We start from the raw sequence: 24,341 nt of genomic DNA, 5'->3' as shown, positions 1-24,341 counted from the left end.
CCCCACCAGTCTTCTGACTGGTTTGATGTGGCCTGCCAATAATTCCTCTCCTGTGCCAACCTCTTCATCTCAGAGTAGTCCTTGCAACCTACGTCCTAAATCTTTTGCTGGATGTATTCCAATCTCTGTCTTCCTTTACAGTTTTTGCCCTCTTTAGCCACCTCTAGTACCATGGAAGTCATTCTCTGAGGTCTTAACAGACTATCATCCTGTCCCTTTTCCTTATCAATGTTTTCCACATATTCCTTTCCTCTTCGCTTCTGAGCAGACCTCCTCAATCCTTATCTTGTCAGTCCACCTGATTTTCAACATTCATGTATACAGCACCACATCTCAAATGCTTCAATTCTCTTCTGTTCCGGTTTTCCCATAGTACACAGTTCACTACCGTACAATGCTGAATCCAGACATACATTCTCAGAAATTTCTTCCTCAAATTAAGGCCTGTGTTTGATATTAATAGACTTTCTAGGCCAGGAATGCCGATTTTGCCATTGCTAGCCTTCTTTTGACATCCTCTTTCCTCTGCCCGTCACTGGTTATGTTAATGCCTAAGTAGCAGAATTCCTTAATTTCATCTACTTCATGACCATCAATTCTGATGTTAAATTTCTCACTGTTCTCATTTCTACTACTTCTAATTACCTTTGTCTTTCTTCAGTTTACTCTCAATCCATACTCTGTACTCATCATTCTGTTCAGCAGATCATGTAATTCTTCTTCACTTTCACTCAGGATAACACTGTCATCAGCGAATCATATTGTTGATATCCTTTCACCTTGAATTTTAATTCTAGTCCTGAACCTTTCATTTCCACCATTGCCTCTTCAGTGTGCAGATTGAACAGTAGCGGTGAAAGACTACATCTCTGTCTTACACCTTTTTTAATCCGAACACTTCGTTCTTGGTCATCCACTCTTATTATTTCCTCTTGGCTCTTGTACATATTGTATATTACTTGTCTCATAGCTTACCCCTATTTTTCTCACAATTTCGAATATCTTGCACCATTTTACATTGTCAAACACATTTTCCAGGTCAACAAATCCTATGAATGTGTCTTCCTTTCTCTTTAGTCTTGCTTCCATTATCAACTGCAATGTCAGAATTGCCTCTCTCATGCCTTTACCTTTCCTAAAGCCAAACTGAACGTCATCTAATACATCTGAAATTTTCTTTTCCATTCTTCTGTGTATTATTCTTGTCAGAAACTTGGATGCATGAGTTGTTAAGCTGATTGTGTGATAATTCTCACACTTGTCAGCTCTTGCAGTCTTTGGAATTATGTGGATGATATTTTTCCAAAAGTCAGATGGTATGTCACCAGACTCATACATTCTACACACCAACACGAATAGTCATTTTGTTGCCACTTCCCCCAAAGATTTTAGAAATTCTGATGGAATGTTATCTATCCTTTCTGCCTTATTTGATATTAAGTCCTCCAAAGCTCTTTTAAATTCTGATTCTAATGCTGGATCCCCTATATCTTCTAAATCAACTCCTGTTTCTTCTTCTATCACATCACACAAATCTTACCCCCCATAGAGGCTTTCAATGTATTCTTTCCACCTATCTGCTCTCTCCTCTGCATTTAACATTGGAATTGCCATTGCACTCTTAATGTTACCACCCTTGCTTTTAATGTCACCAAAGGTTATATTGTCTTTCCTGTATGCTGAGTCTGTCCTTCCGACAATCATTTCTTTTTCGATTTCTTCACATTTTTCATGCAGCCATTTCATCTAAGCTACCCTGCATTTCCTGTTTATTTCATTCCTCAGTGATTTATATTTCTTTATTCCTGAGTTTCCCGGAACATTTTTGTACTTCCTCCTTTCATCAATCAACTGAAGCAGTTCTTCTGTTACCTATTATTTTTTTGCAGTTACTGTCTTTGTACCTATGTTTTTCTTTCCAACTTGGCCCTTTTTAGAGATGTACATTCCTCTTCAACTGTAATGCTAACTGAGCTATTCCTTATTGGTATCTATAGTCTCAGAGAACTTCAAGCTTATCTTCTCATTCCTTAATACTTCCATATCACATTTCTTTGCATTTTGATTCTTCCTGACTAATCTCTTAAACTTCAACCTGCTTTTCATCACTACTATGTTTTGATCTGAGTCTACATATGCTCCTAGATATGCCTTAAATCCACTATTTGATTTCAGAATATCTGTCTGACCATGATGTAATCTAACTGAAATCTTCCCGTATCACCTGGTCTTTTCCAAGTATACCTGCTCCTCTTGTGATTCTTGAAAAGAGTATTCACTATTACTAGCTGAAATTTATTACAGAACTCAGTTATTCTTTCTCCTTTCCCATTCCTTGTTCCAAGCCCATATTCTCCTGTAACCTTTTCTTCTACTCTTTCCCCTACAACTGCATTCCAGTCCCCCAAGACTGTTAGATTTTCATCTCCCTTCACATATTGCATTACCCTTTCAATATCCTATCTCTTCATCTTCAGCTTGTGATGTTGGCATTTATACCTGAACTATCATTGTTGGTGTTGATTTGCTGCCAATTCTGATAAGGACAATCCTATCACTGAAGTGGTCACAGTAATACACTCCCAGCTCTACCTCCCTATTCATAACAAATCCTACTCCCGTCATACCATTTTCTGCTGCTGTTGATATTACTCTATACTCATCTGACCAAAAATCCTTTTCTCCTTACCATTTCACTTCACTGACCCCTCCTTTATCTAGATTGAGCCTTTGCATTTCCCTTTTCAGATTTTCTATTTCCCTACCACATTCGAGCTTCTGACATTGCATGCCCCAGCTCGTACAAAGTTATCCTTTTGTTGATTATCCAGTCTTTTTCTCATGGTCACCTCCTCCTTGACAATCCCCTCCTGGAGGTCTGAATGGGGGACTATTCTGGAATCTTTTGCCAATGGAGATATCATTGTGATGCTTTTTCAATTACCTGCCACTTGTTCTGTGGATGCAAATTATGTGTCTTTAATGCAGTGGTTTCCATTGCCTTCTGCATTCTTATGCCATTGATCATTGCTGATTCTTCTGCCTTTAGGGGCATTTTCCCACCCCTAGGACAAGAGAGTGCCTGCTCCTCTGCCCTCTTTGAGAAAGCTGTTGGCATAATGAGGGTGACTTCTTATCCCAGAAGTCTTCGGCTGCTAATATATCTATCTACAACTTTTTGTTGAAAACATGGAACTGTTACCTGTGCCTCATGCTTGGAGTTCTGAATGAGCATTTTCTCTCTTCACTGGCACTGTTTTGTTTCATTATACCTCACCTTTGATTCCCAACATACAGAAATTATATATTAAATTTCAACTGTATTATTTTATCACTGGTCCTGTTTAAAAACTCTGTGGTATCTGTAACATTTTAAATAACAAGACTGTAATAACAAATGTTGCGATTGTTGAGTGCAACCACTTGAAGGATATTTTTATCTATTTTTGCAGCTTGTACGTAGTGTACATCTTTTCACAGTGTTCTATAACAGCCAGCGCAGTGGTAGGAAACTCTGTTGGTTGTACAACGTATCGAACGGAGAACTGGTTACACACTGCTTCAAAAGGAGGTATGTTTCTCATTCATCTATTGCTATACTGGGTGATCAAAAAGTCAGTATAAATTTGAAAACTTAATAAACCATGGAATAATGTAGATAGAGAGGTAAAAATTGGCACACATGCTTGGAACAACATGGGGTTTTATTAGAAAAAGAAGAAAAAAGGTATTGCTAGACACGTGAAAGATCTCTTGCGTGTCATTTGGTGATGTTCGTGTGCTCAGCCGCCACTTTCATCATGCTTGGCCTCCCAGGTCCCCAGACCTCAGTCCGTGCGATTATTGGCTTTGGGGTTACCTGAAGTTGCAAGTGTATTGTGATCGACCGACATCTCTAGGGATGCTGAAGGACAACATGCAACACCAATGCCTCACCATAACTCCGGACATGCTTAACAGTGCTGTTCACAACATTATTCTTGAGGAATGATGGTGGACATATTGCATTTCCTGTAAAGAACATCATCTTTGCTTTGTCTTACTTTGTTGTGCTAATTATTGCTATTCTGATTAGATGAAGCACCATCTGTCGGACATTTTTTGAACGTTTGTATATTTTTGGTTCTAATAAAATCCCATGTCATTCCAAGCATATGTGTCAATTTGTACCTCTCTATCTACATTAGTCCATGATTTATTCATTCTTCAAATTTATACTGACTTTTTGATCACCCAGTGAAAACATCACTTGAACAGATATGTATCTTTTGTTGTAAACCTATAAAATAATGAGTAATAAATAGTGTGTTTAAGAAATTTTTATGATATCTGATGTAAACAAGTGTATTGCTCTTTGCTTTGGTTGTATTATGTTCTGCAATTTGTGGTCCTCATTCCAAATACAAAAGACTTATGTTTGACAGTGCCTAAAAACTCCACTTAAAAACTTAGATCTTACTGGCCGTGTAATAACCACACTAAACTGTATAGAGGCATGCCTTAGTGTGACTATTCATGAGAAATGTTTTGACAGTTAGTAATAAAATAATGCCCTCTCTACAGAAATCATCAATTTGTGGAAGCCAGCCAGTTTCCATCCTCTTTTGCTACCTCCCTGACATTCTACAGCATTCATTCTGAAAACTAGCAAATTTTCTTTCGTTCCTGCATGTGCCTGTCAAAAACCCAACACTTCTGCCTTTTGGTGAGCGGTCTCCTCTACTCCTAAATGATTTATTTTGGTGTATTTGTCAGGTAATCATTAAAATTTTATTCAGCAGCAATTTCATTTCAAAAGGATTGTATGGAGTGACTTATAGATTTCATTTTGTACTGTTTTGTTTCTTTAAGGTCTTTCCTTTCTGTATCCAAAACACGAGCATCGTTGAGTCAAGCTTTCTGAAAAGAGCTGCCACCAAATGGCCCATTAAGCTGTTTCTATAGTTATTTGCCATTGGATTTGATGCAATTACACGTTCCATACAAAAAAATTTGAGGGACATCTTCTTTGCCTCAGGTTAAGTGCTTACTTATCAGAACAGTTGTTTTCTCCTGAGGTTTCTTTTCCCCTGTAAAAATTTTTCCAAACTTTATTTCATTACAAGATATTTCGTCTTTGAGGATAATACTTCCTCCTGTTTTGGTGTGCCAGCTTTTATATCTTCCACGTGTACGTAACTTCAAGAGTGCTTAGTGTCAGTCATTGCTTCACATTTACTAAATTGCCAATGTGAGAAAAAAGGTATTGCTAGACACGTGAAAGATTCTGAAAACTAGCAAATTTTCTTTCTTCCCTGCGTATGCCTGTCAAAAACCCAACACTTCTGCCTTTTGGTCTCCTTTACTTGTAAATGATTAATTTTCTCAACATTTCTGATACATTCACTTTTTATACATAGTTAACCATCTTCTATGATTTCAGATCAGCCTTTCATCCTTTCAGCAGTTCATAGTTCTTGTATACGCTGAAATACTGGTTTCCAGTTTGGTGCCAAAGCTCTTCTGAAATTTAAGTCATTGCTGTTTACCACCTCCTTTCACATTTTCTCTGCATAATTTATGCATTTTTACCAGCTGTTAGCAGGTTTCATCCTTTCTCCTTCATCCTACATTTATTTATTTTTAATTATTGCCTTTTGTTTGGCTTTGAATAGTGCTTTATGATTCTTCTTTTTTTGTAAAATTTATTATTTCATTTGTTTTTCCTGTTGACCAATTATCAATTATATAGGGAGCAAGGGAAGAATGCTTGTTTAAATGCTTCTGTACACAGCGTAATTAGTCTACTCTTTCTTCACGTGTCATATAGAAGAGAGCTGCAGGTGGCTTAAGTATATTTCTAGATTCTTCACTTAGTAAGAGTTCTTGAAATTTTGTAAGTTAGCCTTCATGAGATAACTGGCATCTGTCATAAATGTCTGTCAATTCAGATTTTTCAGTATGTCTGACACTCTCCCATGAGTCAAACAAACCTGTGGCTATTTATGCTTCACTTCTTAGAGTATATTTAATATCTCCTGGTAATTCCATGTGGTGTGGATCCCTCACACTTGACTAATATTCTTTAATGACAGACACAAGTGTTCTGTATACAATTTACTTTGTAAACTGACTTAATTTTCCCAATATCCTGCCAATTAACTAAAGTCTGCCACCTCTTTTACCTATGACCAAGCTTATGTCACTATTCCGTTTCATATCCATACAAATTGTTACAGCCAGCTGTTTGTATGTGTTGACTGATTCCAGTTGTGACACACTAATATTGTAAACAAATATACAGGGTGTTTCAAAAATGACCGGTATATTTGAAACGGCAATAAAAACTAAACGAGCAGTGATAGAAATACACCGTTTGTTGCAATATGCTTGGGACCACAGTACATTTTCAGGCGGACAAACTTTCGAAATTACAGTAGTTACAATTTTCAACAACAGATGGCGCTGTGGTCTGGGAAACTCTATAATACGATATTTTCCACATATCCACCATGCGTAGCAGTAATATGGCGTAGTCTCTGAATGAAATTACCCTAAACCTTTGACAACGTGTCTGGCGGAATGGCTTCACATGCAGATGAGATGTACTGCTTCAGCTGTTTAATTGTTTCTGGATTCTAGCAGTACACCTGGTCTTTCAAGTGTCCCCACAGAAAGAAGTCACAGGGGTTCATGTCTGGCGAATAGGGAGGCCAATCCACGTAGCCTCCTGTATGTTTCGGATAGCCCAAAGCAGTCACACGATCATCGAAATATTCATTCAGGAAATTAAAGACGTCGGCCGTGCGATGTGGCACCACCTTGCATAAACCACGAGGTGTTCGCAGTGTCGTCTAAGGCAGTTTGTACCGCCACAAATTCACGAAGAATGTCCAGATAGCATGATGCAGTAATCGTTTCGGATCTGAAAAATGGGCCAATGATTCCTTTGGAAGAAATGGCGGCCCAGACCAGTACTTTTTGAGGGTGCAGTGACGATGGAACTGCAACATGGGGCTTTTCGGTTCCCCATATGCGCCAGTTCTGTTTATTGACGAAGCCATCCAGGTAAAAATAAGCTTCATCAGTAAACCAAATGCTGCCCACTTGCATATCGCCGTCATCAATCCTGTGCACTATATCGTTAGTGAATGTCTCTCATGCAGCAATGGTAGCGACACTGAGGGGTTGCCGCATTTGAATTTTATATGGATAGAGGTGTAAACTCTGGCGCATGAGACGATACGTGGACATTGGCGTCATTTGGACCGCAGCTGCAACACGGCGAACGGAAACCCGAGGCCGCTGTTGGATCACCTGCTGCACTAGCTGCACGTCGCCCTACCTTTCCAGCATGTTCATCCGTCACGTTCCCAGTCCATTGAAATTTTTCAAGCAGATCCTGTATTGTATCGCTTTTCGGTCCTTTGGTTACATTAAACCTCCATTGAAAACTTCGTCTTGTTGCAACAACACTGTGTTCTAGGCGGTGGAATTCCAACACCAGAAAAATCCTCTGTTCTAAGGAATAGACCATGTTGTCCACAGCACACTTGCACGTTGTGAACAGCACACGCTTACAGCAGAAAGACGACGTACAGAATGGCGCACCCACAAACTGTGTTGTCTTCTATATCTTTCACATTACTTGCAGCGCCATGTGTTGTTGAAAATTGTAACTACTGTAATTTCGAAAGTTTGCCCACCTGAAAATGTACTGTTGTCCCAAGCATATTGCAAAAAACGGTGTATTTCTATCGCTGCTCGTTTAGTTCTTATTGCCGTTTCAAATATACCGGTCATTTTTGAAACACCCTGTAAGAGAAGGTGGCCAGTGTGATAGCTCATAATGTACTACTGTGAAAAATCGTGTCTTGCGAAGTGAAAAAGTAAGTTGTACAAAGTGTGAAGATGAAATTATGAAGCTGGAAGAATGTATTTCAGCTTTGCAACTCATTATTTATGAATTAAAAATGGGTATCTCAAAACTTCAGAAAGAAACAACTGAATCACTAGTGAAGCAAAATCAGGCAAATCTTCCACAAGTTAGTTCAAACAGTTAAGAAAAATGGACAGAAGTGTCATATAACATATATAAAGTGAAAATTGCTGTGTAGTGTGTAGAAATTTAGTAAATGGCAGTTGTTTTCAAATATTTTCTAATATGGGCTGTGCAAAAAATGAACAGTGTGTAACTATGTGACAAGATCTCTCATTGACAAAAATAACAACATAGAAAATGTGATTCAAGACACCACAGGTACCTGTATTGGTTATAGACCAAATAACAGTGATTCTCCTACAACAGATACATGTAAAATAGACATTTACACTGGCTGCCTCCGAACTGCAAAGTATGTGTAGATATGAGATCAACAGCATGGTAAAACCAGGTGCAAATTTCAAGGCAGCAACTGTTGTCAGTTACAAAAAAAATTAAGTTCTAAACAGTAGTGATTTTTCTGTCTTTCTTGCAGGGGTGCAGCAAAAAACGATGCAAAAGATTTTGTGCTTTCACTTAAACACAGACAGCACAAATTCATAAATGAAAATGCGGTCATCTTTTCTTTACCCAATCATCAAGGTCTACATAATTAGTCCTGTGTGAAAAGAGATAAATAAAGCTGTGCAGAATGTATGCAGGCAATTTAAAAATGCTACATACATTGATATAAGCACAGTAGGGAAATGATTTCATACAGCACATGGGTTCCACATCAACAGATAGGGAAAGGCATTGATCATAAGATCTCATATGTCGTTCACATGACATCAAACATGTTGTGAGGTATTAAACACCTTAAACCTTTGAGAGACAAGAATTTAGCTTCCAATGTGGTGGAACAGTACTGATTTCTATCACAACCAAGAATGATGATGAAAATGCATTTTTAATGGAAGTCAAAAATTCAGCAGTTCCAGCTTAGACAATTACAATACGTATTATTTGAATATACCGTGTCAGATGAGTGTTCGCTTGGGGAGGAAAACAGTGATAAAATATCTGTGTTACTGCTTGTCAATATCTGTTGTATAAGAAATAAACCATTAGAATTGGAACATTTTTGTAGCATTAAGGAAGTAGATGTGATATGTGTTTCAGAACTATGGCTAACAGAAAATCAATTTGACAATTTAATTGCTCAAGGATACATTGTAGCTGACATAATGTGTAGGAAGCACAGGAAAAATTGTGGTGCTAGAATTTACATCAAGCACTTCCTGAAATTATCAAAATTATAGTCTGCTTAAAATTACAGTGATACCTACAGCAGAAACAGAAAGGCAGAAAGGGGCAAAGGAGTGGGGATGGGGTGGGTGGGGGGGTAGAGCCCATTCCAAACTTTCACCCTACCACCACAACACTTCCCACTTGCACTATATGACAGTTTGAGGCAGCTTGCTGATTACAGTGTTGTTATTGTATTTGTTGTGCAGTACTGAACAATGTCAGAAAGAAGTTTGTCGAAAGTCATGACTGGAAATGTTTTGTGTCATTCTCTTGTCCAGGAGGATTACCATATGAGATGAGTCAACATACATAGTTTGCACATTACATGCTTACTTTGAGAGTGAAAAACTTGATGGTGGTCCACTGCCCTCTATTAACAATGTAATTGATACAACTGTTGCAGTTCTGAACATAAACAAGATTGGAAAGGAAATGCTCAAGAAATAACAGGAAGTTGGCTGAACGTCAAATCTTGAAACTCTCAGGGAAAAAAAAAATGTTGTGTGAATAAGCAGATTACTAATACATATTGATTTACTGAAGATATGATTTGTCATCATGTTTGCACTTATTATCTCAAAAACGTAAATCCCAAACTCAGCATGGTATTGGCCACCCTTAAGGAATCAGATCCTTTACAAGGCAGTTGCACACACCATTGCATTATCTAGGATTTTGCTATGGGTATTTCTGTGGCCATAAGTTGTTGACAGTGAGTGAGAATGTACCTTCATGGAGATGCCAATTTTTTAAGGTAGATTCATGGCATGAATATAGATGTAGTAGTGTGGGTTTATGAGACTTGAGCGTGCTGTGTTCAGCTGCGTGTTGTGCCACCAGGTGGTCATCTTTGTTCTTGGTGGCAACAGTTTGGCAGTGACCATTCATCCTTGTGGACAGCTAGTTGATAGTCGTGCCAACATAAAAAGCTGTGCAGTGTTTGCAGGAGAGTTGATACATAACATGGCTGCTTTTAGTAGGTGCCCAGCCTTTATTGGGGTAGGAAAAACCTGTGACAGGACTGGAGTAGGAGGTGCTGTCTAGGTGGATTGGGGAGGTCTTGCACCTTGATCTGCCCCAGGGAGATGATCCGCATGGCAAGGGATTGGGAGTGGGAGTGGCGTAGGGATGGACTAGACTGTTGTGTAGATTGAGTGGGCAATGGTACACCCCTTAGAATGGATGGAAGTGGAGAATGTTGAGTAGGATGTCCGTCATTTCAGGGCATGATGAGAAATGAAGTCCTAATGGAGGACACTGTTCAGTTGTGACAAGATGGAAGCTACTTTCTAGATAAACCTTTGGGGTGGTGGGAGGACATGGAGAGTATGAAGATATGGGGTGGATAACTGTTTATGGAGTAAGTATAGTACATATTGTCTGTCAGTGAAGGCCTTCATGAAACCTTCAGCATACTGGACAAGGGAGTTCTTGTCACTGCATATACATTGTCCATGGGTGAGTAGGCTGTGTGGGAGGGATTCTTTGGTGTGGGAGGGATGGCAACAGTCAAAATGTAGGTACTGTTGGTGGTTAGTGGGTTTAAGGTGGACATAGGTGTGGATGAAGCCATCAGACAGGTGGAGGTCAACATACAGGAAGATGGCACATGGGGTACAGGAGGACCAAGTGAAGGGGATGAGAGAAAAGGTGTTGTTGTTGTGAAGGAGAGTACAGATCATGAAGATATCATCAATGGACCTGGACTAGTCTGAGCTAATCAAAGCCAGCCAAATCCCAACACAGAACTTTGATTCTTTCAGTTCATATCACCATCCAACTGTGACCCTCCCTCTGCCCCACCTAATCACCCCCTGGTCACCTTGCAGTAATTCATAACCTTCAACTTGACCCCACCATCCTTGCCCAGGTCCCTTCCTGAGAACACTGACCACACAAAGGAGAAAGGACAGCGATACATAATGTGAAAACAGATCCCGACATAATCATCCTCCGTGCAGGCAAAGGAACCACCACTGTCATAATCAGTCACAATGACTAGCTGACAGATGGCCTCCACCAACTGCCTGACTCTTCCACCTACAGGCTGCGCCATATTGATTCCATCCCAGAAGTCCAACATAACCCCCAACCCCTAACAAAATCCATAGGCCTGTTCCCAGAACCTCTCCCTCGAGAACATTTCCCTCCTCTCCCTAACAACACCCCGCACTCCCACATACTAAATGCTCCCCAAAATCCACAAACTCAACAATCCTGAACATCATATTGAAGCTGGCTACTGGATTCCTACTGAAAGAATTTCTGCACTTGTTGAACAACACCTCTAATACATAGCTCAAAACCTATCCTCTCACATCATAGATACTAACCACTTCCTTCACCAACTCTCCACCATTCCCATCCTTTTACCTCCTCGGTCCCTACTCATCATTGTTGATGTCACCTCCGTATACACACAAACATCCCTCATGTTTATGGGCTTGCTGCTATCAAAAACTACCTCTCCCAATGTCTTCCAAACTCCAAACCCACCACCTTTTACCTTATACATGTTAACAATTATATCATGACTCACAACTAACTTTCCTTCAAAGGGGAGGTATACAAACAAATATGCAGCACAGTTAGGGCACCCCACACCCTTTTATGCCAGCATGTTTATGGGCACCTGGAGAAATCCTTCCTCACCTCCCAAAACTCCCACCCCCTAGTCTGATTAAGGTTCAATGATGATATCTCCATGATCTGAAGTCACGGTAAAGATGTCCTATTGCATTCTTTTAAAACCTCAGTACCTTCTCTCCCATCCCCTTCAACTGGTCCTCCTGTACACCACCTGCCACCTTCCTGCACATTGACCTCCACCTCGCTGACAGTTCTATCTGTACCTATGTCCACATTAGCCCCTCTAACCACCAACAGTACCTGCATTTTGACAGCTGCCATCCATCCCACAGCAAGGCTTTCAGAGACAGGCAATACTCCCTAAGCCAACTCCACACACAGGTATTCCATGCTGTATCCTCACACACTCACAATTCTCCCACTGCCCCCAAGAATCATCCACAAAGGAGCTTTTACCTCATCAGCAAATATCGCCGTGGACTGGAACAACTCAACATATCCTTAACCAGGGCTTTGATTATGGTACCTATCATTATGTATTGAAATGAGGGACATCCTTCCCAATATCTTTCCCACCCCTCCTAAAGTCATATTACGTCGCCTACCCAACCTACATAACAGCCTAGTCCATCCCTATGCCACTCCCTCTGCCTACTGTCTTAGACCAAGGCGTAAGACCCACCCAATCCACCCACCCAGCACCACTCCAGTCCTCTCCCAGGCTTGTCGTACCCCATCAGAGGCCAGGCCAGGTATGAAGCAGCTACATCATATACCAACTCTGCTGCAAACACTGCACAGCTTTGACTACCAAACAGCTGTCCACCAGGATGAATGGTCATCACCAGACTGTTGCTGAAAAAGAAGTTGTCCATCCACTGGCACAACATGCAGCTAAGTGTGACATGCTCAATTTCAATGGCTGCTTCACAACCTGGACCATCTGGATCCTTCTTCCACCACCAGCTTCTTTGAACAATGCAAATATGAGATACGTCTACAACACATCATATGCTCCCATAATCTCCAGTAACCCACTGTCCCCACAACTCCCATCCAAAAGTTTCCCTTTCCTCTGTCCCGGCACCCCTTCCTAATTCATAACCCACATCAGCTTCAGCGTGAGCGACTCCCCACTGGCTTTGACAACCGTACATCACATGCCTAGCCTGTATGCCTTCCATCTCACCCTCCCATATTCCTTGCTGTCAAAGGAGCTATCAACACTAGCTCAATCATAACCTAGTCAGCATACTGAATATGTTGTTACTTGTAGTCTAAGTAAAGCATTTAACTGCATTCCTTTTAACAGATTAATAACAAAATTGGAGTATTATGGTGTACACAGATCTACTTAGCAGTAATTTCTTTCTAGCTAAACAGTAGAAAACAGTTTATCTCAATTAGAAATAGACATTCCCTGTTAGTATAAATTGTTACTGGTGTCTAAAGAGCTCTGTCTTTGGCCACTCTTTTTGTTTCATTTTGACTGTCAATCACCTGTCCCATTACGTATCACAGTGCGTAATCTGGTAGGCTAGTGATACAACTTTACTTACTTCACATCACAACATCTCAGTAGTTGATAACATTATGGAATAAACTCTTGACTCTGCATTAAACTGGTTTGCAGACAATAAATGCGTTTGTAGTTCAGAAAAAAATTAAAATCTTATAGTACAACTGTCTAAGAAAATAAAAAATAAATGTGTCAAATTCTGAGGAATACATACTGACATTGAACTTAATTGGTAAGAGCATATCAACCAAGTCTGCAAAAAGATCTGATATGGCAACAGAGAGATATGGTCAGTAATAATTGTGACATATGAAAATACTTTTGTATTATTGGAGACCACCCATTGAAAAACAGAAGCATTGAGTTGTTGATAGGTGCACAAAAAGTGAAAAAAACTTGCTAGCTTTCAGAGCAATCATTTTATGAGCTAGAGTAGCTAGTATAAGGATTGCTCCAAAAGCTAGCAAGTTTTCTTTCTTTTTATGTGCACTTATTGATGACTCAATGCTTCTGCTTGTCAGTGAGTGATGTCCTTTAATCTAAAAGTATTTATGTTCTAGCAGAACTTTCTACAACAAGAACTTTATTGTATGACATATTCTGGGCTCTTTGTCACATATATAGGGACATTTTCCTCATATCAGTAACATTTTAAAAGTAAAAAAAAGGTGAATCTATGTCTGTAAGTCTCCACCCAACATTGAAGAATGTGTCATAAGGGAAACAATTGACAAACATAACACACTCAAAATTTTTAATAAGCTTCCTTTCACTGCTCTTTCCTTGCCATTTAAAAAATTCAAAATAAAGTCATGTGACTGGCTGACAAAAAATGCATATTACAATATAAGAGAGTTCTGTGATATAGATAATGCTGATATTAATATTTAAGTTTATAGATGTATATGAGATACTTAATTTGTACATGTAATTTGAACATTTATTTTAGTACTTTGATTGCAACTGTAAGTATTGTTGAGAAGATCAATTCTGCTGTATGTGGTCAATGGCAAATAAAGAATCTTAATCTGATTTGTAGGACATTACATGGTTGAATTTTGTCAAGTGCAAAATTTCACACTTCTATACATTTAAAGGAAGCTGGTAATATCTGCACTTCTTTTAAAGCTGTTGAAGATCTGACTGGATACTTGTGTGGCTTTTTCTTATATACATTTCATTATTGATAATTGCATCATCTGCAGGCTACTATTAATACTCTCTGCTAGCTCATCAGTATACAACATGAACATCAAAAGTCCCATCACACTTCCCTAGAGTACATTTATATGTGTCAGCAACTCTTCATGCTGCATCTTTCCCTCTGAGAAATAAGTGTGAAGTTTAATTCACTGGCTTTTAACAAAATGGTATGGAAAGTAGCATTTTTTCCTGTTCCTGGGTAAAAAATGTCGTGAATCTGAGTACATCAGTGACAATGGACAGATATTTAATGTTGGTATTAGATGCTGTCTTCATCATAAGAGCTGATTGTGGCATATAACCTTGTTTAAAGTAGTAGTTCATTTCCCACATTAAGAAATAAGACTGGAGGTATTCTGTCCACTCACTGGCAACCTTAGCAGTTAAACAATGTTGTATGCAATAGCATTATGATAGTCATCATTTAATACTGTTTCATTGCTGCTGATTAATATTTTAACAAAAGTACAATTATTGGATATGTATATGTATTACATAATTTAAAATTTGATTGGATGAAACATTTCAGTGTTTGTCATATGGGTAAAAACTCGGCAAACTCTGTATCTGTCACAGAATAATGTGTACTAACTTATGAAAATATTATTTAATGCCACCATAATTGTTTGTATATTGTCTTCAGAAGTCATTGTAAAAGTTCCTTCATTCAGACAAATATACTCATCTCACTGCATGTTTTTTGGATGTGTAGCTGTATCACATGAATGTTCAAAGTTTGCAGCATTGCAGCTCTATCAATGTTTTTTCCAAAATTCTCTCAAAATCTGGAATGAGAATAAATTATGTTTCTCTTCATTGTATACTAAACTCAGTGAAGACATGTATGCTAAAGTAATTCATGACTGAAAATGCCAGAGGCTGTAGTGCCTGCTGATGAGAGTATATATATATGTATGTGCGGATGGATATGTGTGTGTGTGTGTGTGCGAGTGTACATCTGTCCTTTTTTTCCCCTAAGGGAAGTCTTTCCACTCCCGGGATTGGAATGACTCCTTACCCTCTCCCTTAAAACCCACATCCTTTCGTCTTTCCCTCTCCTTCCTGAAGAAGCAACCATCGGTTGCAAAAGCTAGCAATTCTGTGTGTGTGTTTGTGTGTTTTGTTCATGTGCCTGTCTGCCGGCGCTTTCCCGCTTGGTAAGTCTTGGAATCTTTGTTTTTAATATAATTTTCCCATGTGGAAGTTTCTTTCTATTATATATATAATTGTGACTATCTACCAGCGCTTTCTCGTTATAGCATCTTTGTTTTTTAATGTATTTTTCCCACATGGAAAAAATATATTAAAAAACAAAGCTGCTGTGACCACGTGGGAAAAATATATTAAAAAACAAAGGTGCTCTGACTTACCAAATGAGAAAGTGCTGGTAGATAGACACAATAAAAAACACACACACAAATTTCAAGCTTTTGCAACCCAAGGCTGCTTCATCAGGAAAGAGGGAAGGAGAGGGAAAGACAAAAGGATGTGGGTTTTAAGGAAGAGGGTAAGGAGCCATTCCAGTCCCGGGAGTGGAAAGACTTATCTTAGGGGGAAAAAAGGACCGGTATACACTCGCACACATGTACACATATGCATCCGCACATATACAGACACAGGCAGACACATGTAAAGGCAAAGAGGTTGGGCAGAGGTGTCAGTCAAGGCGGAAGTACAGAGGCAAAGATGTTGTTGAATGACAAGTGATGTACGAGGGACGGGAACTTGAAATTAGCGGAGGTTGAGGCCTGGTGGGTAACGGGAATAGAGGATATATTTTCAACAAATGATTGATTTCTTCTAGAGAGATGATATGTAATAGCAGTCTCATGCCGTCTCTAAGTATAAAATTTGCAGATGGTTGATTAAGTGAATTGGATTCTTGTGGAGGCCATGTTCATTAAAGGACCTGCCTGTGATTTAATTAAAATAATCTTCTTACATACTTTGAAATTTCCACTTTGCATTAACTTTATTCAAAGTTAAAACACCAGATCCAAACAATTCAGTCTGCAAAGACTTAAACGCATGTTTTAACCCAATGACAATAAGTCACCCAATGACTGAAACAACTTGTTCCTCTTCTAGCAGCAGTTTATTATAGGATGATGAAACAAAAAAGGAAGGCTTAAAGTGAGTCCTTTAGGAAGGACTGACACTTCTGTGGGATTGAGAGTTCTGGTGGATAGATTGACAGCAGTGTTTTGAATTTGTTTGGCTTTTTTGGGATGTAGAACGGTAGTGGGTGGAAGAGATCAGTTTGTGTCACATCTCCAACTCCTAATCCACTCTTACACTTCGTGTGCTACATGCATCTTCCTGTGCCTGCACCAGGGTGAACTCACCTGTAATACATTTCTGTCCTATTCCCTTGCTGTCAGCCCTTCCCATCCCTCAGCCACCCTTCTCCTATCCCCTCCTCCACCCCTACCACCTTTCTCCTCTTACCCACTTCACTAAACAAAACTTCTAATCCACCCCCTGGGGGCCTCACAATTGTATTGTGAGTACAGTGGTGACAAGCATGGAGCCCTAATCATTGCAGTACTATTTCCTTTCCTTTGTTGTAATCTTACATTCTGCCTGTATCTTTTCTCAGACTTTGTCTCTAGGAAAGATTCCTTACAACAGCCTACTCACTTGTCAGGCATTTATTATGGAATTTCCCACTTTGTCTTATTATTTTACACCTTCTGTTTCAGTTAACTTATGTGCAGTCCTCACATCTAGATTTGACCTCTACCATTTCAATTTTTTTTGCAGAAGTGCAAGCCCTGTGGGGAAGGTTGCCCAATACTCAGTATGATAGTCAGTCCTTGTGGGGGTGGGCGTTCTTCAGTCACCCATATGTGGTGACCACCTAACTACAGAGGGAATGCACTGTCAGTGCATGTGCTTTTACCTCCATGTGCATGGCAAGGGCCTGTCCATTTGGCAGCACTGGGACTCCAGGTAGTGGCCATCAACCAGGTGGCCATTGCTGTGGCTGGGTGGCACATGCAGGGAGAGTCCTTGTTCAGAGTAGGCAGAATCATAGAGGACATCTGCCACTGTGAGAAGTCCTAAGTTTATCAGCTGGTGGCTGCAAGACTCTGGCTGTCTCCTCAGACAGACTGGATTTTTTCAGTGGAGATTGTTATGACCCTAGGCACTTCAACTCCTTGGCCATGCCATGTGAAGAAAGCAAAACCAAGTGGCTTGTAGAAGCTTACTCCCATCAGTTCCTGATTTGCTCTTGAGCAGATCTTAATTAAAACAGCGAGTCCTACCCAGTCCCTGGAATTATTCTCATATGAAAAACTTGGTTATGTACCTCTTACTGTAACACTCTGTAAAAGCCTAAACGTGGTACAGGGTATGATTTTTTACTGGAACACTGCAGATGAATGAAGAACTATGTGAATACTTGGAAATTGTGGGATCCATCTCATATGTCATGTATGTCAAGGCCTGCCAGACAGCATGGTGAACACTGGTGTGTTCATCTTCACTTTTGAGTGGGATTTGCTTCCAGACATGGTCAAAATCATAGTTGACTGCTGTGAAGTGAAGCCATATTGCCCACTCATGATCTGATGCTTTATAAGCAAACAGTTCAGGTATATGTCTTCCCACTGTATGTATGACTTGATTTGTGGAGACTGTGTTTGGCCTGTTTACAAAAGACCATCACGTGTGTTGCCACCTGTCTGTGTCAATAGTGCAAATGACCACAATTTTTGATCCCCATAGTCTACTCCCCTAAGCAAAGAATTCAGGAACTGAAGGTCTTCAGTTGCCTCTCATATATTGAAGCGCAGAAAAAATAAGGTCAGTTGTATCCTATCAGAATGATATTGACCTTTGCAACTACTGTGGCCAGGTTGTTAGCAATACCTGACATATTTACTCCCTAGGTGCTGATCTCTGGTAGTCACACAAGTAAGTTAGAATATGTGGGTTATAGACCCTCCCCTCTCATAGTTCCTGCAGCACTATCTGTGGGAACCTTGACTCCTTGCATCAGGCCAGAGAAGTGGCATCCTCCTCCAGCTTTTATTTGCACAAGACTCCTTATTGGGAAACCTCTCCCTAAAAGTCCACAGACAAGTGACCAGACACTAGCCAGTGGCTGATGGAGCTGTGGACTGTGGATTCCAGAGCTGTCCATTCCTTTTTGGTTCCTACATACACAGTAGATAAACCTTCAAGCTTTGCAACAGCCAAAAGTAGTGAAAGAAAAAAAGAAAAAATCTGAGTAGGAGGTGAAGCCAGTGACCCCAGTCGTGTAGATCCCTGTTGCTATAAGACTCTGAACTGATGTTAATTGATATTGGTCTGCCTGCACCAGTGATGGGCAGTGACCTGCCTTCCTGTTGCCTTTATTGCTAACCAGGACACCTTTAAGTTGATAATTCAGGGGAACTGTCACCTACTAGAGCTACAACAACTAATTTTGTCCTGTTCAACAATCTGTGTTGCTCTTGAAGAAACACATTTCACTGATGATCATTCTCCAGCTCTTTGAGGTTAGTATGCATTATTTCAGAGCATCTGGTGTGGTCTGTACATTGGTTTGCTCAGATATCATGAGTGGAGTCCCCTCCATGGCATATGGGAAGGAAAACTGGTGCAAGTATAAACATTCCCAGTTATCACAACTTGTAACATTTATTTACTCCCAGGCAGTGTACTTACATACCTTGAGGTGACTATCTAATCCAAAGACCCTCCCTCCATTTTCTTGTGCTTAGGAACATCACTGTTCACCAACCTCTGTGGGTAAGTGCTACATCATCTGTAAGGGACCTTTTGACTGGCAAACTTCTTTCCACTCTTGATCTCTGTCTCCTCAATGAGCATGCTCTTACCCACTGCAGTGCTTCTCGTGGAACACTTTGGCTACTGACCTTACAATCCCTTCCCCTGGTATCATGGCTTCATTACAGTGATTGCTACATGACAATATTTGTGTGACAGTGACCACTTTCCAATAATCCTATCACTGTCCAGTAAACCAATTGTCACTTTTGGCTCTTTGAAGAGCAAACTTGGAATTATATGCCTCTATTTGTAGCTGCATCCCCTCCTTGTCAGATTGCATCAGTGAGATTGTAGTAGATGTCTCGGACACTATCACCCACATTGCTTGAACTGCTGTTCCCCTTCTCACAGACTCCCACCATTGCCAGCTGTTGCCATGACTTTATAACAGCTATCAATGATCACTGAAGTGCCCTTCAGGGTCTCATACGACATCATTCACAAATGACCCTTATCACTTGTAAGCAGCCAGTGCTAAGGCTCCTTATCTAATTAAATGCAGTACGAAGGGATGCTAGGAACTCTTATGTCTCCTTCTTGGGAGCCTATGCTTCTTCATCCCCCTTATGGGCCAAGCTCTGTAGTCTACCGTCTACCTTGCTATTAAAGATCAACTACTTGTGTATTTCTAAATTCTTGCTGATAACCTAGTGACACTTTGCAACAGCATTGGCACCCTTTTCTTACCTGCCTACCTTTTGAAGACAAATTGAAGACACCTCCCTATTCTAACCCCCAACCTTCATCATGCTGAATTATATAATAAGCCTCCCACTAACTGGGCATTTCTTCAGGCTCTTCACTCCTCACACAATACACCCCAAGGCCCTGAGGCAATTATAATCAGATGATCCAATGTTTGAGTGTTAAAAAAATGGTTCAAATGGCTCTGAGCACTATGGGACTCAACTGCTGTGGTCATCAGTCCCCTAGAACTTAGAACTACTTAAACCTAACTAACCTAAGGACATCACACACATCCATGTCCGAGGCAGGATTCAAAACTGCGACTGTAGCAGTCGCACGGTTCCGGACTGCGCACCTAGAACCACGAGACCACCGCGGCCGGCGTTTGAGTGTTATTCAAAGACTTCATGTAGACAGTATTTTCAACTATGTTTGGCTAGAGGGTGTTTCCCCTTCACAATACCTAGATAGTATCATCACCCCAGTCCTTAAACTAGGGAAAAATGCCATGTCCATTGACAGCTACTGACGAATTAGCCTTGCCAACATGCTCTGCAAACTGCTTGAAAGGATGGAAGGCCAGCAATGATTCTGGGTTCTCAAATTGCAGGGCTTTTATCCCTGTGGCAACATAACAACTATATGTTACATCTGACTGACAAAATAAATTTTGCTGCCCTGTGCTTTAGAGTGAACAATGATATATTTGATTGTTTAGTGTGTGTTGAACCTCTTTCTGGTGTAACCCATGATATAATTCTGTCCATCAAATAAAGTAAGGATTTGTCTAGCACACTCCGTGTACTGTTTATTACATATACATTCCCACTGGTACTGCACTGTCTATAGTGGTGCTCCGTCTAGCATGCCTTGTCATGATTTTGTGCCAATCTGCCATGCTAGTTGGGTATTCAACAATGCTGCCATTGTTCACCGCATCACCTCACTTCATCAATGATGGCACCAAGGATATTTCACAAACAGTGCCACGATGTGATATGAACATTCCGTGAGATAATTCAAAAAGTAATGTTCAATCTTGACTAGAGAAACTTCAGTGCAGTGATTTAGACAGAAACAATGTTGAGTGGAGTAACAAACAATGGCGTCCGGTTTATCTAGCACTCTTACCTTGTGTGCTCCTAGTTTTTCATCTGTTCCAATTCAAGTTCCTATCCACAGACTTCTGAACCTTTATAGTGACATTTTGAGTGACATTCTTCAACCACAATGCTATACAAATGCTCCTAATGGCGCATTTCCAACCCATCAACAGTGGACTCTGTCATATAATCCCGCCATTATCTTGCCTACCACTTCAATGTGTGGACAGCAAATTATGATGGCCAATCCTGCCACAATGCCTCAGTCTCACGCCATAACAATTTCCACACCGTTCGTTTTGTTCAAAAGTGATCCCAGTGCATTGAACAGTGACATCATTCTCATCCCAGCTGCAACTCCTGTGCCGTGTACCATGTTTAACCTAACCACCGCCACGCACCTCACTCCTAATGTGCCTCAGGTGCATTCTGTGTACGGTGCTAAGATGCTCTGCAGGCCTGAACTTTTGCAGCATTCACTGCTTCAAGTTCCATCTACATTGTGCCAACCCATATCTGACATCACATCTGTGCTAGCTGCACCGTGTGCTTCTGACCTCTCATATGCCGCTCATGGAGACAGGATGTATCTGTTCAATCTACTGAGCATTATACATCCTGTAACTGCCATGTCAGTTTGCGAGCCAAGCAATGCTGCCCTTCCACAACTTCTTCATCGCCCGAGGTCTTCCTCCGTACGACACGATGTCCGCACCGATCACATTGCGCACTTCCGTGTTGCCACCAGACAGGCATTTCCAAGAGATGCAGCAATTGTAAATTACATGCTCTGTTACTCCCTCACTGGCTACGTCGGTCAGTGCCATGCTCTAGCCAGACTCGCATGTAGAGCCCAATGACAGTCTCCACACCACTCAGTCTCATTTTAAACTGCCCCATTCTCTACTGATCTTCTGGCAGTATGGGTCGCTCTATGTGAGTGCTTGATATCTGCCCACAGGACATCAATGGTGATGCAAGATTACCTTATTCAGCCACCTTGGTGACGACACAGGCATAATCAGTGACCTAGTCCTGGCAGCACCCACTACCAACAAGTAAGAGACGACTAAGGCTTTGCTGCTCCCTGGAGCAGCAACTACATGTAGCTCTTCATGAAGAAATCTTCAGAGACAACACACCATCCTTACTTTGGTGATGCCTACAGACAGAGATTGATCCTACGCTGATGCCCGATGGCATCCTATGGACACTGTGGCTATTGAAACTTCCCACACACTGGGCCACAATGCTATCGCACAAGGCTGACCCCATCGATGCCAGACTTCACCGCACAGACGGAATTTATGCCCTGGCACAGCATCTCACTCTCAGCAACAGCTAGTCTGTCGTCTGCAAGGCCATCACCCCACTGAGCCGGTCCTGGGAGGAGTCTTTCTGCATCACTATCACATACTTCCTGACTTCACCCACAGTTTCTTAGTATGCCGTGACAGTCAGCAGCCAGTCATTGGACTTAGCAGCGAAGTACTCCCAGAACATTCCTGTCCACCTCCCATCTCTTCATCACACAGAGATACACCACTGGACCTCCTCTTATAATGCTCAGCGCCCTTATATGAACTTCGCTCTCTGATGTCCAATTATTCTTTGCTATGCACTGCAAATGACATCAAGAGACGCAAAAACACGGATCTTCGGCAGGAGCTGCCAAGTGATACCTTCTACCTTGCTGTCCTACAATGTTTGCAAAAGCCATGCTGCACGTCTGCCTCGTCGGAGGATGCCAATGTGCTTCCAGAGTCTACCTGCAAGGAATCTGAACAGGTTAGTGAAGTGCTGTATCGATCTACAGTGCACGATTACCGAGTGAGGTAGCGCGTTGGTTAGCACACTGGACTCGCATTCAGGAAGATGATGGTTCAAACCCATGTCCGGCCACCCTGATTTAGATTTTCCGTGGTTTTCCTAAATCACTTCAGGTTCCCTGGAAAGGACAAGGCCGACTTCCTTCCCCGTCCCTCCCTAATCTGATGAGACTGATGACCTCACTGTTTGGTCCCTGCCCCCAAGTCAATCAACCAACCAACAAGTGTGCGATTCTGACAGTGTACCCACTGCTCTGCCCAGTGACCATGCTGTACAGCATGGCGTGTTTCCAGCCACAGATGTGCATCCTACTATCAGGCCACATACAGTTTGTGCTGGTCGCGATGGCAGTGTTCATCATATAAACACTACACCCAGCCTGTCTATTCGAAATGGACCTTGATACCTCCCTCCCTACAAACTTAGAGTGGTCAAGGCCACCATAGACGAACTGATGGGGGCAGGCATCGTCCGCCTATCAGACAGTGTCTCGCAGTCCCCTAAAAAGCTCCTCTTAAAGAATGACAAATCATGGCACCTGTGTGGCTTCTACTGGTGCCCAATGACCGAACTATTATAGACAGTTATCCAGTCGCTAACTTACAGGACTTCGCTCAAATGTTAGCTGACACCAAAAAATTCAGCGTTGTTGACTATAAAGCAGCATACCTCCAGATTCTCATGGTGGAAGAGGACATACCAAAGACAGCAGTCACTACATCTCTTGGACTCTTTGAGTTTTTCTATGTGCCTTACAGATTAAAAAACACCATACAAACGGACAATGTTTTATTGACAAAGTTCTGTTCAGTCTATGTTATGCCTACATAAATGATGTCCGTATATTCTCACTGTCAGTGGAAGAGCAAGAGGCTCACTTACAACAAGTCCTTAACAGATTAACTGCCTGTGGGATCATCAATGACAAAGACAAAGTCAGTTACAGGAAGCCTGCGTGACATTCATTGGCCAATACGTAGATGCCTCCGGCACCTCCTGACACCAGAGAAGACCAACCAGATACGACTCTTGCCACCAGCCTCCACCTATCTAGAGTTGCAAAGACTTTTAGTCGTCATAAATTTCTATAGGAGACACATCCCGCATGTAGTTGAGACTCTCCTTCCTCTGACTGAAGTCCTGCTTGGAAAGAACACTGCTGGAAAACGCTGTCTCAAGTGGACACGTCCAATACAATCCTCATTTGATAAAATCAAGGATGACTTGCTGCACGTGACTACACTGGCTCGTCTGTATCCCACCTTAGTATAACATGAGTGACCTCGCTATCGATGCCATGCTACAACAGGAGATAGCCAGCATTGCCCAGCCTTTGTGGTATATCTCTCATAAACTTTCAGACACGCAGCGTAAGTGATCAACCTTTGACTGTGAG

At 41.2% G+C, this 24,341-nt stretch overlaps 1 protein-coding gene across 1 annotated transcript in view; it reads left to right on the top strand.

The window, feature by feature from the left end:
• Positions 1-24,341, top strand: part of LOC126297744 (cullin-1-like) — a 212,627-nt gene that overhangs the window by 145,418 nt on the left and 42,868 nt on the right. Inside the window, exon 12 of the mRNA XM_049988904.1 lies at positions 3,453-3,571. Within this exon, the coding sequence (XP_049844861.1) occupies positions 3,453-3,571 (119 nt within the window). The remainder of the gene's footprint in view (positions 1-3,452; positions 3,572-24,341) is intronic.

Source organism: Schistocerca gregaria, chromosome X, assembly GCF_023897955.1.
Source record: "Schistocerca gregaria isolate iqSchGreg1 chromosome X, iqSchGreg1.2, whole genome shotgun sequence".
NCBI lineage: Eukaryota > Metazoa > Arthropoda > Insecta > Orthoptera > Acrididae > Schistocerca > Schistocerca gregaria.
This window is presented reverse-complemented; position numbering and strand designations above follow the sequence as displayed.